This window comes from Thalassophryne amazonica, chromosome 13 (assembly GCF_902500255.1).
Source record: "Thalassophryne amazonica chromosome 13, fThaAma1.1, whole genome shotgun sequence".
In the NCBI taxonomy this organism is placed as follows: Eukaryota; Metazoa; Chordata; class Actinopteri; order Batrachoidiformes; family Batrachoididae; genus Thalassophryne; species Thalassophryne amazonica.
The window spans coordinates 44,043,995-44,061,697 of NC_047115.1; the positions used below are offsets into that span (position 1 = coordinate 44,043,995).

At 45.2% G+C, this 17,703-nt stretch overlaps 1 protein-coding gene across 1 annotated transcript in view; it reads left to right on the forward strand.

Annotated features, from left to right (window-relative positions):
* Positions 1–1,555: 1,555 nt before the first annotated feature.
* Positions 1,556–17,703, forward strand: part of capn1a (calpain 1, (mu/I) large subunit a) — a 34,336-nt gene continuing 18,188 nt past the window's right edge. The window contains exons 1-3 of the mRNA XM_034184325.1: positions 1,556–1,662; positions 4,930–4,934; positions 17,327–17,573. Coding sequence (XP_034040216.1) covers positions 17,328–17,573 — 246 coding nt within the window. The 5' untranslated portion in view covers positions 1,556–1,662; positions 4,930–4,934; position 17,327. The remainder of the gene's footprint in view (positions 1,663–4,929; positions 4,935–17,326; positions 17,574–17,703) is intronic.

Here is a 17,703-nt window from a genome sequence, read left to right on the forward strand (position 1 = left end):
CCTCTGGTGTCTTCAGTATATTTCAAATTCACTGTATAGCCCTTCCAAGAAATTGTTACTTTGTTTCCTTCACTCACCTCCTAGCTTTTTGAATCCTAATTTGGGTTTTGATCAGCTCGGGTGTAACAGTTGGATAACAGCCTATCTCAGCGGTCAATGGGGTACACCCTGGACAAGCCGCCAATCTATTGCAGGGCCAACACATAGACAGACACCTACGGTCATTTTAAAGTTTCCATTTCACCTAATCTTGATGTCTTTGGAAGGAAGCTCCTGGAGGAAACCCAGGCAAACACAGGGAGAACAGGCAAACTCCACACAGAATGTGCAGGTAGGACAGCAACAGCACTAAACATGAAGCCACCATGCTGCCTAACTTTTAAATGGAATTAAATCAAAAGTGTGATGATATACACTCAGCAGCCACTTTATTAGGTACACCTGTTCAATTGCTTGTTAATACAGCAACTCAGTGCATTTAGGCATCTAGACGTGGTGAGGATGACTTGTTTAAATTCAAACCAAGCATCAGAATGGGGAAGAAAGGGGATTTTAAGTGACTTTGAACGTGGCATGGTTGTTGGTTTCAGACAGGCTGGTCTGAGTATTTCAGAAACTGCTGATCTACTGGGATTTTCACACACAACCATCTCTAGAGTTTACAGAGAATGGTCCAAAAAAGAGAAGATATCCAGTGAGCAGCAGTTGTATGGACTAAAATGTCTAGTTCATGTCAGACATCAGAGGAGAATGGACAGACTGGTTGAATGGGCAACTGCGTGATGCTCTCATGTCAGTATGGAAAAACATCTTGGAGTAATGTTTCCAACACCTTGCTGAATCTATGTCATGAAGAATTATGGACGTTCTGAAGGCAGAAAGAGTCCAACCTGGTATTAGCAAAGTGTACCTAATGAAGTGGCCGGATAGTGTAAATCATAATCATGAGCTAAAAGTTAGAAATTTCAACTTTTAAAATTGCATATGATATGCAGAAACAGTTTTGAATTCCTAAATCATGAGAAGAAATATAAAATAAATCTAAACCTTAAGTTATTTATGTTAACATCTTTCCTTTGTGACATAATTATGCAATAATTGAGCTAAAAAGTGAAAAATAAAACTGAAACATATACATGTACAAACCTCTAAATTCTAAGTAACATGCCAAATCTTAACTTTAAAGGCCATTTATAAAACAGTAAGGCAAATTATTGGATTTTAAAGTGATAATCATGAGATTCCACTTCAGAATGCTGACTCTATAATTGAAATGAAGTGCTTAAATTTAAACTTTTTAAGCCACGTTGACAAGCCGCTTTAAATCACAATTTTGATTTTCTAATCCAAATCATAAATATCTGACTGAGACAGTCTTGCTCCCTCTAGAGGCCACAGTGTGCAGTTCAGTTTTGTACTTTGCTCGAAGCGCAGTGGGCCCCTCCCTCCTCTTGTGTGGGCGTGGCTCTCTCCTGCAGTGTGTAGTGCATGTGTGTGTGTGTGTGTGTGTGTGTGTGTGTGTGAGTGGCGCGAGGGCCAGAACGTGTCGCTCCCTTCTAGCAAACCACTTCCTTCTTCTCAGATTTTAAAATTGTTAATATTCGTATTACTGTTTGTACTATTGGAGCAGTTTTGAATGAGCTGTGCTTCGACTTCATAGCGGTGAGTATTGTTTGTTTGCTTTTCAGCGAACCTGAAGTTAACGGTGCATTAGGCCACCGTGCGTTTTATGTTAGCATTCTAAAAATAGAAATGATCTAAATAGTGATATCTGGTATTAACTGGATGTGACTGACTGTTGTTAAGACGACAGTAAGAAATCTGTGCAGCTGTCTGTAGGCCTGATGAACAGGTGCACAGAACTGCGTTAAAGCTGCTTATTTGGGCTGCAGCACTGTTTTTCTCTGCTATTTAATTAAAGGGTCATATCGCACATCTTTATAGGAAACTAATAGACTGTAGGTCATCAGGTGTCTTAAAAACAGATATACAAAAATACCCGGAGACAATGAGGTATGGACTGGCATTTTAAATCTTTCTGATACAAAATGTTCAAGCATTTTTAAAACACAATTTGCATCACAATAATCCAATTTATGAGTGTTTGGTAGTCTCAGGACTACTTAATATTTGTTTTAACAAGAAAATGACACCGGAATCAAGCTACACATGTTATTACACATATAGAAACCCTGTGCACACAGACTCCTGTAAACTGGCACCTTGTTATGAATTGGGCGCCATAGTCTTGTTTGAGGGCGGGCGCTAAAGGGTTAAAATATGACGCAGTAATCTTACATCTGGGGACAGCCCTCTTATGTCCCCATCTGGCACTTCATCTGAGTTTTTGGGCAAATTACACGGCAAACAAAGTGAAAATGCAAAGAAAAAGTGACAATGTGGTGGAAAGTGGACATGTGTTGCGATTTGTTTATGACCTGGAGCTCAAACATGTCAGGCGGTTGTGCAGGTGAGAGGCCGCAGCTACTCTGTCAAGGTGTGTAGGCTAAAACGTACCAACACAACCTCTCCCATTTGCCTTCTCCACTGGAAACTGAAAAAACTACATTTTTCGTGATTGCAGCCGAAAAACAAAACAGTACCATCTTTTCGTGTGAAGTGATGCTGTGTTTGTTGTGCAATAGCAGGCTGTCCCCGGAAGTGGTCATATCCCGCGATATCATGCAGGGGTTCAAACGAGACTGAGCTGCTCCAGAGATGGCAGTGCTGAGAAAGTGGTACAGGATGTTAGTCTTTCTTTTTATGCAAACTCCAGAGCAATGTTTGAAACACGTGTTTCAGAGGATTAGAAAGGTTTTGGAACAGTGTTTCTCGTGGCTATGGAAAAACTGTAGTTCCAATGGAATTATTATTATATTATTATTATTTTATCACAAGCAGTAAAAGCTGCCCAATGGTCCAGAAGAGGTGACAGTGTTTGTTACCTGTCTGGTGCACAGGCATACATAGCTCCGCAGCAGTGGCGTAGGGATAGACAGTGCAGCACGTGCTATTGCACTGGGGCCCAGGACATACCGGGCCCATGAATTTGTCTGAACTAAATTACATTATCATAGTGATGCACACTGCGCATAGCTGTAGAGGCTCATGTTGTGAGCGCCAATGTAGAAGTTGAGGGTTGCCTGTGTCAAGCCAGGCTTCTTTTGAACGGCAGCGTGCTGTTGAGCAAGACCTCTACATATCTCATTGCCGTAGAAGGTGAGCGTGAGAGAAAAATGACTCGACACACTGAATTGAGCTTAGAAGTGACGAGACTATGTTCAAGATATACAGCATTTATACAAGTTCACAAACAATGAAGCAAGAACTGCTTTGTTTTCATGAACAAAGGAAGGACAGTGAGACTCGGAAGACAGGCTTTGACCCACATTGATCATTTGTATATGATTGAGAACAGGTGGTCACCTTGAAGCAAACCTTCCTCTGTCATAGTTTCCCAATTGGTGAAATAGTTAAGTGCAGTGTATTCCAAAATTCTTTGTTTTTAATGAATAATAAGCTAAATTTACAATACAGAATACTCAGTTAAAAGAATAACATAATGTCTATTGGTGTATTTCATAAGATGCTATGCAGCTATGAATGCTGGGTAAACTATACGCTGCTTCTGTGTCAATCAATGCCATAGCTAGATTTATGAGAACTAGTAACACCAAAGAGCTTGCAGAAAAATGTCTTCTACAAAAATAAATCTGGCAGCAATAGAAGAAAGGATAAAAAAGAAAGCAACGAGAAGAGAGCAAAGCTGTCTACATTAGACAGCTATAGAGGATTTTGCCCACTGCAAGGCTCGCAAGATGTCCTATCACAGAGGCAAATATTTTTCAGGGAATTTATACTGGTCAACAATTTTTTTTTTATTTTTTTTTTGCATGACTGAACTGAACTGATTTAGGGTCATTTTTGGATTCTGAAGCCAAATCTGAGCTCAGCTTTCCTCTGTCACATCACGTTTTATCACATCATGTTTTATTTTGCAATTTGCATGTTCCCTATTGGCTCCACCAATCATGCAAAAAAGCAACTTCAAAAGCATAGTTTTCAAACCAGATTTGCAAAATGTGACCAAAGAGTCGTAATAACCTTTATGGCACGGAAGAGGTGTGCAAGACTGCAGCTTTTGCTTCAATGCTTGATACAAGAAGTAATCACGAAGATAGAAAAATAGCTGTTTCCAGACAAAGTAGTAAGGTTAAGAAATGTTATTTTTAAACATTTGTTTGACTCTAACAGCAATAGTTTCTTAACAGGAATGTTTGTTATTGTGACAGGTTCAGCAATTTACAGTTTAGGGAGGACTATGTGAAGACTTTGCCCTGAATCTTCTTTACACTATGGTAATTAACATGTCTATGACTTCCAAGCGAAGGAATGTTGCGATGACCCAGGTATTTTTTGTTATATCTGTGGTTGCTTCACTGTACCATCTCAAAGATGTAACATCAATACTTTTATCAAAAGAGTGTACCTTATTTATTTCGGAGTACCACTTGGTGACCAGGACAAAAATTGGGTACCTCACCAATGTTGCAAAACTTGTGTCGAAACACTGAGATCTGATCTGAAGGAAAGAATGCTAAGCTCAAATTTGGTGTGCCAATGGTTTGGAGAGAACCAAAAAAAAACACTTAGATGACTGCTACTTTTGCCTTGTAAACATCAAGGGATTTAATTAAAAAAAAACGATATGGTACATCCTCGTTGATATTCAACAGGCTTTGGGAATGTAATTGGAACTCCCTTTGGAAAGGAAGTGCTGACATCTTTGTTTCAAGCAACTCATGAAATCTTTGGGTACTTATCACAGGATTCTTGCTACATGGCTCATAACTGTTGTTTGAATGTAAAGTTCTACATGGAATGATCTCATTTTTGTGTGTGTTATTTCTCATCAGCCTGCACAGAAAGACAAGGTATGTTTCTCACTTCTTTTATTATTCTTGAGAGCAGTGATTCCCAAAGTGTGGTCTGTGGCCCACCAGGGTGCCATGAAGAAGGTACTTCAGGTGGACCACGAGAGGCCATGAGAAGTCATTAAAATAAATTTAAGTCTTTGATATGATTCTGTAATAAAGTTAAAAATACAGAATAATTAAGATGTGGGATTACTTTTTTAAAATTATTATTCCCTTTGGTAAATATATATATATATATATATATATATATATATATATATATATATATATATATATATATATATATATATATATATATATATATATTCATCAGCCAAGCTTGAACCTTCGTGTGCATGCGTGAGTTTTTTCACGCCTGTCGGTTGCGTCATTCGCCTGTGAGCAGGCTTTGAGTGAGCAGTGGTCCACCCCTCTTGTCGGATTTTTATTGCGTATAAATGTCTGAACGATTTGGAGCTTTGCTGCATCAAATTTTTCCAGAAACTGTGAGAGACCTCCAGGTGGACACCATTCAGAAAATTTAAATGGCTTTCAGCGATGATTGTATGGGGATTACACAGATTAAGGAGTGCTCCAGCCAGTTTAAAGACCGCCCACAGCGTCTGAGAGCACGGCGCGCTCCGAGCACCGATCGACAAGCCCAAACCCCGCTCAAACTGTTGTGTGGGCCGCCAGAAGAGGAGGTACTGCTGGTCCACCACCAGAGGGCGCCCTGCCTGAAGTGCGGGCTTCAGGCACGAGAGGGCGCTGCCGCCATGGACACAGCTGGGGGTGACAGCTGTCGCTCATTACCTCTTGACAGCTGTCACCCATCTACTCAACATCATCTCACTCCATAAAGACCAGACGTCATCTCCACCTCGTTGCCGAGATATCATACTTCATTGGAGGTAATATCCTCAGCCGTTCTGTAATTGCAATATTTGTATATTGTGAGTGTTTGCAGGAGTACCAGTTCCTCCGTCGGTGGAAGCTGTGAGAGTGCTGAAGGCACTCTTTTCCCCTGAGGAATCTACAGTACTCTGCAAGTTATTGAGTGAGAGGTGGAGGTGGCATTCCCACCGTTGTTACTGGGTGTACACACACCCACACTTGACTGTCTTTGTTCTTCGCCAGCAGTACCAGATCCGACAGTCGGGGACGGTGATCACCTGGGAATTCGGGACTTGGCGGCTCCAGTATTCACCAGGTTCTGGGGCGGCGGAAATCGTGTGGTTCCGGCTCTTCTTGGGACAGACGTCTTCTATCCTCGAGCCTGCCCACACGTCACCTTTGTGTATTGACTGTTATGATATTCTGAGATTGTCTGTATGTTCGTTGTGCACATTCACAACATTAAATTGTTATATTTTGGCTCATCTATTGACCGTTCATTTGCGCCCCCTGTTGTGGGTCCGTGTCACTACACTTTCCCAACAGGATATCTCGGCCAGCGTCATGGACTCCGAGGGGCGTCACCCGGCTGTTGAACGACCAATGGGAGAGCAGGGAGTGCAGGCGTCTGCAGGAGACGTGATTGGTGAGCTGCAGCACATTCTCACCGCCTTTACGGCTCGGTTGGATCAAATGACTGAGCAAAACATTCTCCTGAACCGCAGGGTGGAGGCTCTCTCCGCACAGATGGCGGCGAGCGCTCAGGGCGCTGCTGCAGCTCGTCCTCCTGCCGACCCTGTGCAGGATATAAACGTTCCAGTGGTGGTTCAACAACCCCTCCCACCATCCCCTGAAGCATACATAAGCCCTCCTGAGCCGTACGGAGGTTGTGTGGAGACGTGCGCGGATTTTCTTATGCAGTGTTCGCTTGTCTTCGCACAACGTCCCGTCATGTACGCGTCAGATGCTAGTAAAATAGCTTATGTGATTGCTCTGCTTCGGGGTAAAGCACGCGCCTGGGCTACGGCGCTCTGGGAACAGAACTCACGGTTGTCATCAGCATACACTGGGTTTGTGGGGGAGTTCAGAACAGTGTTTGATCACCCTAACAGAGGAGAGACCGCTTCAACCGTGCTGCTGTCAATGAGACAGGGACGCGAGAGCGCAGCCGCTTATGCAGTCAACTTCCGCATCGTGGCTGCGAGGTCCGGCTGGAATAACATTGCGCTCCGCGCCGCCTTCATAAACGGACTGTCGTTGGTTCTGAAGGAGCAGCTGGTAGCTAAGGAGGAACCGCGGGATTTAGATGGGCTTATCGATCTCGTTATACGGTTAGACAATCGGTTGGAGGAACGCCGTCGGGAGCGAGGCGAAGGACGTGACCGGATACGCGCCGCCCCTCTCCCTTCCGGGTTCGAAAAGGGGCCGCCCTCCCCACGCTCCACAGCCGCAGCGCTTTGTGGGGCAACAGCTCCCCCTGCTGACGTTGTTAGGGAAACGCACAGGGCCAAAATGGGGAGGCTGATCCGTGGAGAGTGTTTTCTCTGCAGCTCAACTGAGCACACACAGAGAAACTGCCCCAAACGGCCAAAACGACAACACTCGCCCTTAGAGACTGGGCTAAGGGGGGGTCAAAACATTCAAGTGAGACACACACAAATTGCCACACGACTCCCAGTCACAATCCTGAGCGGGGATTTAACCTTTCAAGCCCGAGCCTGGTGGACATGAGGTCAGAAGGGAATCTGCTAGACAGCAGATGGGCAAGGGAGGTAGGGCTCCCTCTGGTGGCGCTTCCTTCGCCGTTGCAGGTGCGGGCACTAGATGGCACCCTCCTCCCTTTACTCACACACAAGACACAACCAGTAACTCTGGTGGTGTCTGGAAACCACCGGGAGGAGATTGAGTTTTTTGTAACTCCTTCTACCTCCCACGTGATTTTTTGCATCCCATGGATGTTGAAGCACAATCCCCGGATTGATTGGCCGTCTGAGGTGGTGGTTCAGTGGAGCGAAACCTACATCCGGGACTCATTAGCTGCCGGGCTGATCCGGAACTCCACCTCCCCGATGGGGGCAGGTTTCTTTTTTGTGGGCAAGAAAGATGGCGGACTTCGGCCATGTATTGATTACAGGGGGCTGAATGAGATTACGGTTCGCAACCGATACCCGTTGCCATTGTTAGATTCCGTGTTCACCCCCCTGCATGGAGCCAAAATCTTTACTAAGCTGGATCTTAGAAATGCGTATCACCTGGTTCGGATCCGGAAGGGAGACGAATGGAAGACGGCATTTAACACCCCATTAGGTCACTTTGAGTACCTGGTCATGCCGTTCGGCCTCACCAACGCCCCCGCGACGTTCCAAGCTTTGGTTAACGACGTCTTGCGGGACTTCCTGCACCGATTCGTCTTCGTATATCTGGACGATATTCTCATCTTTTCTCCGGATCCTGAGACCCATGTCCAGCATGTACGTCAGGTCCTGCAGCGGTTGTTAGAGAACCGACTGTTTGTGAAGGGCGAGAAGTGCGAGTTTCACCGCACATCTTTGTCCTTCCTGGGGTTTATCATCTCCTCTAACTCCATCACCCCTGATCCGGCCAAGGTTGCGGCAGTGAGAGATTGGCCCCAACCAACAAGCCGTAGGAAGCTGCAACAGTTCCTCGGCTTCGCTAATTTCTATAGGAGGTTCATTAAGGGCTACAGTCAGGTAGTTAGCCCCCTGACAGCCCTGACCTCTCCAAAAGTCCCCTTCACCTGGTCGGATCGGTGCGAAGCCGCGTTCAAGGAGTTGAAACGACGGTTCTCTACTGCGCCAGTTTTGGTGCAGCCCGACCCTAGCCGCCAGTTCATGGTTGAAGTGGACGCCTCTGACTCAGGGATAGGAGCCGTGCTGTCCCAGAGCGGAGAGACCGATAAGGTTCTTCACCCGTGTGCCTACTTTTCACGCAGGTTGACCCCGGCTGAACGGAACTATGACGTCGGCAATCGAGAACTCCTTGCGGTGAAAGAGGCTCTTGAGGAGTGGAGACACCTGTTGGAGGGAGCGTCTGTGCCATTCACGGTTTTCACTGACCATCGGAACCTGGAGTATATCAGGACCGCCAAGCGGCTGAACCCCAGGCAAGCCCGCTGGTCACTGTTCTTCGGGCATTTTGACTTCCGGATCACCTATCGTCCCGGGACCAAGAACCAGAGGTCGGATGCCTTGTCCCGGGTACACGAAGAGGAGGTCAAAACTGCACTGTCGGATCCACCGGAGCCCATCCTGCCTGAGTCCACTATCCAGGACAGGTACATTGGCCCCTTCAGAATCCTCAAAGTCCTCAGTCCTGCCGCAGTGAAGCTCCAACTCCCATCCGGTTTTCCACGTGTCACGTGTCAAACCTCATCACACCTCACCCCTCTGTGCTCCCGGACCGGCGCCCCCTCCTGCTCGGATCATCGACGGGGGGCCGGCTTGGACGGTGCGCCGGCTTGGACGGTGCGCCGGCTCCTGGACGTCCGTCGGATGGGTCGGGGGTTCCAGTACTTGGTGGACTGGGAGGGGTATGGACCCGAAGAACGCTCCTGGGTGAAGAGGAGCTTCATCCTGGATCCGGCCCTCCTGGCCGACTTCTACCGCCGACACCCCAACAAACCTGGTCGGGCGCCAGGAGGCGCCCGTTGAGGGGGGGGTCCTGTTGTGTGGGCCGCCAGAAGAGGAGGTACTGCTGGCCCACCACCAGAGGGCGCCCTGCCTGAAGTGCGGGCTTCAGGCACGAGAGGGCGCTGCCGCCATGGACACAGCCGGGGGTGACAGCTGTCGCTCATTACCTCTTGACAGCTGTCACCCATCTACTCAACATCATCTCACTCCATAAAGACCAGACGTCATCTCCACCTCGTTGCCGAGATATCATACTTCATTGGAGGTAATATCCTCAGCCGTTCTGTAATTGCAATATTTGTATATTGTGAGTGTTTGCAGGAGTACCAGTTCCTCTGTCGGTGGAAGCTGTGAGAGCGCTGAAGGCACTCTTTTCCCCTGAGGAATCTACAGTACTCTGCAAGTTATTGAGTGAGAGGTGGAGGTGGCATTCCCACCGTTGTTGTTACTGGGTGTACACACACCCACACTTGACTGTCTTTGTTCTTCGCCAGCAGTACCAGATCCGACAGTCGGGGACGGTGATCACCTGGGAATTCGGGACTTGGCGGCTCCAGTATTCACCAGGTTCTGGGGCGGCGGAAATCGTGTGGTTCCGGCTCTTCTTGGGACAGACGTCTTCTATCCTCGAGCCTGCCCACACGTCACCTTTGTGTATTGACTGTTATGATATTCCGAGATTGTCTGTATGTTCGTTGTGCACATTCACAACATTAAATTGTTATATTTTGGCTCATCTATTGACCGTTCATTTGCGCCCCCTGTTGTGGGTCCGTGTCACTACACTTTCCCAACACAAACAACCAGATAATTTCCAACGTGAAGGCTTTGTTGATCCGGGACGTCGTCTAACGTTCACAAAAAAGGCAGAAGGCGTGGACGTCAGCACTTTTTCGGCACATTCTACTGTTACAGGAGTTTTTTTCATGGAAAGAGAAGCGGAGGATTGCGCCACCATGCCGCTCATGGCGCGGGACAAAACCACCTCTGTGTTGGTCTCACAGGACGGCTTTCAGGTGGCTTTTCAGTCGTGTGATTATCCGAGAAATTGTGCATGAGCTGGACATGCCCCAACATGTCCTGTGAGGCTTCATCACGGCGTTGCTTTGTGTCATGCCGCTCCGCCGCGACGCGCGGAGTTCCTCCGCTCCTCTTTCCATGACAAAAACTCCTGTAACAGTGGAATGTACCGTTCATTTCTAAACTGGACGCTGTCTTGATCCGGTATGTCGTCTGACTAGCACAGGAATTGCGGAAAACGTGGACATCAGCACTTTTTTGGCACATTGAGACAGACGTGCAGAGGAACTCCGCGCATCGCAGCGGAGCCGCATGGCGCAAAGCACCGCCGTGATGAAGCCTCACAGGACATGCTGGGGCATGTCCAGCTCATGCACAATTTTTCGGATACTCACACGACTGAAAAGCAACCGGAAGCCGTCTGAAAGCCACCTGAAAGCCGTCCTGTGAGACCAACACGGAGGTGGTTTTGTCCCGCGCCATGAGCGGCATGGTGGCGCAATCCTCCGCTTCTCTTTCCATGAAAAAAACTCCTGTAACAGTAGAATGTGCCGAAAAAGTGCTGACGTCCACGCCTTCTGCCTTTTTTGTGAACGTTAGACGACGTCCCGGATCAACAGAGCCTTCACGTTGGAAATGATCTGGTTGTTTGAGCGGGGTTTGAGCTTGTCAATCGACGCTCGGAGCACGCTGCGCTCTCAGACGCTGTGGGCGGTCTTTAAACCGGCTGGAGCACTCCTTAATCTGTGTAATCCCCATACAATCGTCGCTGAAAGCCATCTAAATTTTCCGAATGGTGTCCAGCTGGAGGTCTCTCACAGTTTCTGGAAAAATTTGATGCAGCAAAGCTCCAAATTGTTCAGACATTTATTCGCAATAAAAATCCGACGAGAGGGGTGGACCACTGCTCACTCAAAGCCTGCTCACAGGCGAATGACGCAACCGACAGGCGTGAAAAAACTCACGCATGCACACGAAGGTTCAAGCTTGGCTGATGCAATCACACGTGATTCAAATCCATATGGTTTTTGCAAAAAATAAAAAGGTCCGATACTTTTTGGGCAGACCTCGTGTGTGTGTGTGTGTGTGTATATATATATATATATATATATATATATATATATATATATATATATATATATATATATATATGTGTGTGTGTGTGTGTGTATGGAAATGCAATACTTCATCATATTTGCGTATATTAAACAAAATTATTAAAAAATTAATTGTGGGTGGATCCCAGACCATGTTCATTATACCCCTGTATTCTTAAATTTGGGAATGACTGCTCTATAGTTTGATTTGTGTAAATTGCTGTTGTGTGTTTCTGAAATTCTCTAGGCTCGCAGTATCTGTTATAGTTTCTTTCTTTTTCGTCTGTCTTTCTGAATGTTGGTAGCTGCATGATTTCTTTGATTTTCATGCCTATCAGCACAGGGGTTTCAACCTCAAATTAAGTGGAAGCCACTGCCTCTCTTCTGGAGTGGAAATAGCAACTTTGTCCTTGCAAATAAAGCTGTCACCTGTCAATCAAACCCCCAAAAATAACTATGTCTGGACTGTTTGATTCAGATCAGTTGTGCATTTTTGTGTCAGTTGACGTGTGTCAAAATGTTTTGTTGCAGTGCTTTGAATGCTTAAAAATCATTAAATAAAAAACTTAGGCTACCCCACGTGCACCCCCTTTGAACTGGGACATGCCCAGCTCTTGCACCATTCGGAAGATTCAGACAGCTTTTGGTGGCTTTTCAGTCGTGTGACTGTCCGAGAAATTGTGGACGAGCCGGGCATGTCCCAACATGTCCTGTGAGGCTTCATCACGGAGGCGCTTTTGCTGCACCATCAGCTTCGTGCCGATGAATTTCGCTGCAACTCTTTTCATGGCAAAAATCTTCTGTCACAGTGGAATGTGCCGAAAAAGTGCTGATGTCCACCTCTTCCACAATTTCTCGGATAGTCACACGACGGTCCCACATCATCACAGCGTTCACTTTGGAATGATCCGGTCATTTCAGCATGTTGATGGCCGCCCGGAGCGCGGCGCGCTCTCCACCGTTGTGCGGCCGTCTTTAAACCGGTTGTACCGCTCCTTAATCTGTGTGATGCCCATAGCATCGTCACCGAAAGTGGTTTGAATAATCCGAATGGTTTCCACCTGGCTGTCGCCCAGTTTCTGGCAAAATTTGATGCAGTCGCGCTGCTCCAGTCGTTCCGCCATTTCCTTGCGAAGAAGAAACGACGAGAGACTACACCCATCCTCACACAAAGGCTGCTTACAAGCAAATGACGCAACTGACAGGCGTGAAAAAAATCACGCATGTGCACAAAGGTTCAAGGTTGGCTCATGCAAGCACACGTGATTCAAATCCATCAGGTTTTTGAAAAAATAAAAAGGTCTGATACTTTTCTAACAGACCTCGTATATATATGTGTGTGTGTGTGTGTATATATATATATATATATATATATATATATATATATATATATATATATACACTCAACAAAAATATAAACGCAACACTTTTGGTTTTGCTCCCATTTTGTATGAGATGAACTCAAAGATCTAAAACTTTTTCCACATACACAATATCACCATTTCCCTCAAATATTGTTCACAAACCAGTCTAAATCTGTGATAGTGAGCACTTCTCCTTTGCTGAGATAATCCATCCCACCACACAGGTGTGCCATATCAAGATGCTGATTAGACACCATGATTAGTGCACAGGTGTGCCTTAGACTGCCCACAATAAAAGGCCACTCTGAAAGGTGCAGTTTTGTTTTATTGGGGGGGGGGGTACCAGTCAGTATCTGGTGTGACCACCATTTGCCTCATGCAGTGCAACACATCTCCTTCGCATAGAGTTGATCAGGTTGTCAATTGTGGCCTGTGGAATGTTGGTCCACTCCTCTTCAATGGCTGTGTGAAGTTGCTGGATATTGGCAGGAACTGGTACACACTGTCGTATACGCCGGTCCAGAGCATCCCAAACATGCTCAATGGGTGACATGTCCGGTGAGTATGCCGGCCATGCAAGAACTGGGACATTTTCAGCTTCCAAGAATTGTGTACAGATCCTTGCAACATGGGGCCGTGCATTATCCTGCTGCAACATGAGGTGATGTTCTTGGATGGCACAACAATGGGCCTCAGGATCTTGTCACGGTATCTCTGTGCATTCAAAATGCCATCAATAAAATGCACCTGTGTTCTTCATCCATAACAGACGCCTGCCCATACCATAACCCCACCGCCACCATGGGCCACTCGATTCACAACATTGACATCAGAAAACCGCTCACCCACACGACGCCACACACGCTGTCTGCCATCTGCCCTGGACAGTGTGAACCAGGATTCATCCGTGAAGAGAACACCTCTCCAACGTGCCAAACGCCAGCGAATGTGAGCATTTGCCCACTCAAGTCGGTTACGACGACGAACTGGAGTCAGGTCGAGACCCCGATGAGGACGACGAGCATGCAGATGAGCTTCCCTGAGACGGTTTCTGACAGTTTGTGCAGAAATTCTTTGGTTATGCAAACCGATTGTTTCAGCAGCTGTCCGAATGGCTGGTCTCAGATGATCTTGGAGGTGAACATGCTGGATGTGGAGGTCCTGGGCTGGTGTGGTTACACGTGGTCTGCGGTTGTGAGGCTGGTTGGATGTACTGCCAAATTCTCTGAAATGCCTTTGGAGACAACTTATGGTAGAGAAATGAACATTCAATACACGAGCAACAGCTCTGGTTGACATTCCTGCTGTCAGCATGCCAATTGCACGCTCCCTCAAATCTTGCGACATCTGTGGCATTGTGCTGTGTGATAAAACTGCACCTTTCAGAGTGGCCTTTTATTGTGGGCAGTCTAAGGCACACCTGTGCACTAATCATGGTGTCTAATCAGCATCTTGATATGGCACACCTATGAGGTGTGATGGATTATCTCAGCAAAGGAGAAATGCTCACTATCACAGATTTAGACTGGTTTGTGAACAATATTTGAGGGAAATGGTGATATTGTGTATGTGGAAAAAGTTTTAGATCTTTGAGTTCATCTCATACAAAATGGGAGCAAAACCAAAAGTGTTGCGTTTATATTTTTGAGTGTATATATATATATATATATATATACATGCAGAAAGAAAGAGATACATAAATACATATGCACACATATACATGTACACATTTATATATATATAAAATAAAACAGAATGTATATGCATGCATACATGCAGTTGTTTTGGCACCCCTGACAATTTTCATAATTTTCCTTTATCAATCATTGGTTTTCTGGATCAGAAATTTCAGTTAAATGTCATATAGCAGATGAACACACTGATATTTGAGAAGTGAAATGAAGTTTCTAGTATTTACAGAAAGTGTGCAATAATTATTTAAACAAAATTAGGCAGGTGCATAAATTTGGGCATTTTATTGATTTGAATACATTTGCCACTAATTATTGGAACACAAAATTGGTTTGGTAAGCTCATTGACCCTTGACGTCCTTACACAGGTGAATCCAATCATGAGAAAGGGTATTTAAGGTGGCCAACTGCAAATGTTTCCCCTCTTTGCATCTCTTCTAATGAGTGGCAACATGGGATCTTCTAAACAACTCTCAAATGACCTGAAAACAAAGATTGTTCAACATTATGGTTTAGGGGAAGGATGCAAAAAGCTATCTCAGAGATTTCAGCTGTCAGTTTCCACTGTGAGGAACATAGTGAGAAAAGGGAAGCCCGCAGGCACAGTACTAGTTAAAGCCCGAAGTGGCAGGCCAAGAAAAATCTCAGATAAGCTGAAGCGAAGGATGGTGAGAACAGTCACAGTCAACCCACAGACCTGCTCCAAAGACCTACAACATGATCTTGCTGCAGATAGTGTCTCTGTGCATTGTTCAACTATACTGCTGTGTGATGCTGGAGTGTAGAGGAAGCCTTTTCTGCATACACACCACAAACAGAGTCGCTTGAGGTAGGCTAAAGCACATTTGGACAAGCCAGCTTCAGTTTGGAAAAAGGTGCTGTGGACTGATGAAACTAAAATTAAGTTATTTGGACATAACAAGGGGTGGTATGCATGGCTGAAAAAGAACACAGCATTCCAAGAAAAACACTTGCAACCTACAGTAAAATTTGGAGGTGGTTCCATCATGCTGTGTGGCTGTGTGGCCAGTGCAGGTACAGGGAATCTTGTTAAAGTTGAGGGTTACATGGATTCCAGTCAATATCAGCAGATTCTTGAGAACAATGTTTATGAATCAGTGACAAAGTTGAAGTTGCACCAGGGCTGGATCTTTTGACAAGACCCTAAACACTGCTCAAAATCTACTAAGTCATTCATGCAGAGGAACAAGTTCAATGTTCTGGAATGGCCATCTCAGTCCCCAGACCTGAATATATTGAAAATCTGTGTTGTGAGTTTAAGCGGCCTGTCCATGCTAGGAAACCAACAAACCTGAGATGTTTTGTCAAGAAGAATGGTCCAAAATACCTTCAACCAGAATCCAGACTCTCATTGGAAGCTATAGGAATCGTTTAGAGGCTGTTATTTCTGCAAAAGGAGGATCTACTAAATATTTATGTATTTTTTCTGTTGGGGTGCCCAAATTTATGCACCTGCCTAATTTTGTTTAAAGAATTATTGCACACTTTCGGTAGATCCTATAACCTTCATTTCACTTCTCAAATATCACTGTTTGTCTGCTATATGATATATTTAACTGAAATTTCTGATCCAAACAACTAATGATTTATAAAGAAAAATCATGAAAATCATCAGGGGTGCCCAAACTTGTACATACGACTGTGTGTGTGTGTGTGAGATATATATATATATATATATATATATATATATATATATATATATATATATATATATATATACACACACCTCGGTCAGATATTTTCCCATGCAGACCTTGCACTCGGTTAATAATCATTTAATATTTACCTAGAAACAAAGCAGTTTTGGAGTGTCAGAGAGAGCAGCCAGTGATGTCATGGTGCCACTCTACTCTGATTGGCTGTCACCCCCCCATGAAAAAAAAACCCAGCCAAAAAACAGATATGCATGATTCATAGCATAAAAATAGTAAACAGATTGTGAATTTTCCCTTTTAAAATACCTGATAAAATAGGTCAAGATTAGCCATCTTTGAACTTGTCCAAGGTCTCCTTGTCCCCTGTGAATTTGAAGACCCTGGCAGCAATAGTACTGGACAGACGGACAGACAGACAGATGGATAGACAGACGGACGGGCGCAAAGCCTTCACAATACCCAATGGCCATATTTTGATGGCTTCAGGTAAAAACCATTTCAGTGATTGAAAAAAACTCACATGACACATGCTGTCCGGTATCATGAAATCAGTTTCTCTTCTTCCTGTGCATGAATGAGTGAATGTGAGGCATCACTGTAAAAATGCTTGAAAGGTGCTATAGAAATGCAGTCCATTTACCATGGAAATGTACCTAGGGTCTTATAAAATTTGACCCAGGGCTCGCAGTTTGAGACCCCTGTACCACTACGTTCAGAAATAATTTAAGCAACCTATGTGGTTTTTAAATATTGTGATTTTACAGACATTACTTATACAGTCAGGCTTAACAAGCGTCAGGATTATTTGTGACATGTCAGAATTAGAAGACTGAGTTCACAGCAGTCTGTGGAAGAACTTTGTCCTCATAAATAGGTACATAGGTGTTCTACAAACACAGTCTTCACCTGATTGCCATGCTGTAGCTCTTTTAGACAAGTGTGTGCCACTGTTTAGCTTGTTGCTATTTATAGTCTTTACTGTGCATGCCCACCCAGCATATTTTTATCTTGCCCCAGTATGTATTCAGGAGGAGGCATCTCTGCAAGCATATACGCCAACAGGCTGCGGGCTGAAGGCATGGGCTCCAAGGAGCAGGCTGTTCTGTTTGCTAACCAGGACTACGAGGCCCTGAAGCAACAATGTCTGGAGGACGGCTGCTTGTTTGAAGACACCTATTTCCCTGCTGAGCCTCCATCCCTGGGTTTCAAGGAGCTTGCCCCACACTCCGCTAAAACCAGAGATGTGGAATGGATGAGGCCCACGGTGAGAATAATGAAAATTCCAATAAAGAAAACAATGGAAAAGTCCACAATGAACACTTTGAAAGCATGGAGCCACCGTCTGTGGAAATTCCAATGCAGAGACTTTATTTACTAAAATACGAGGTCTGTTA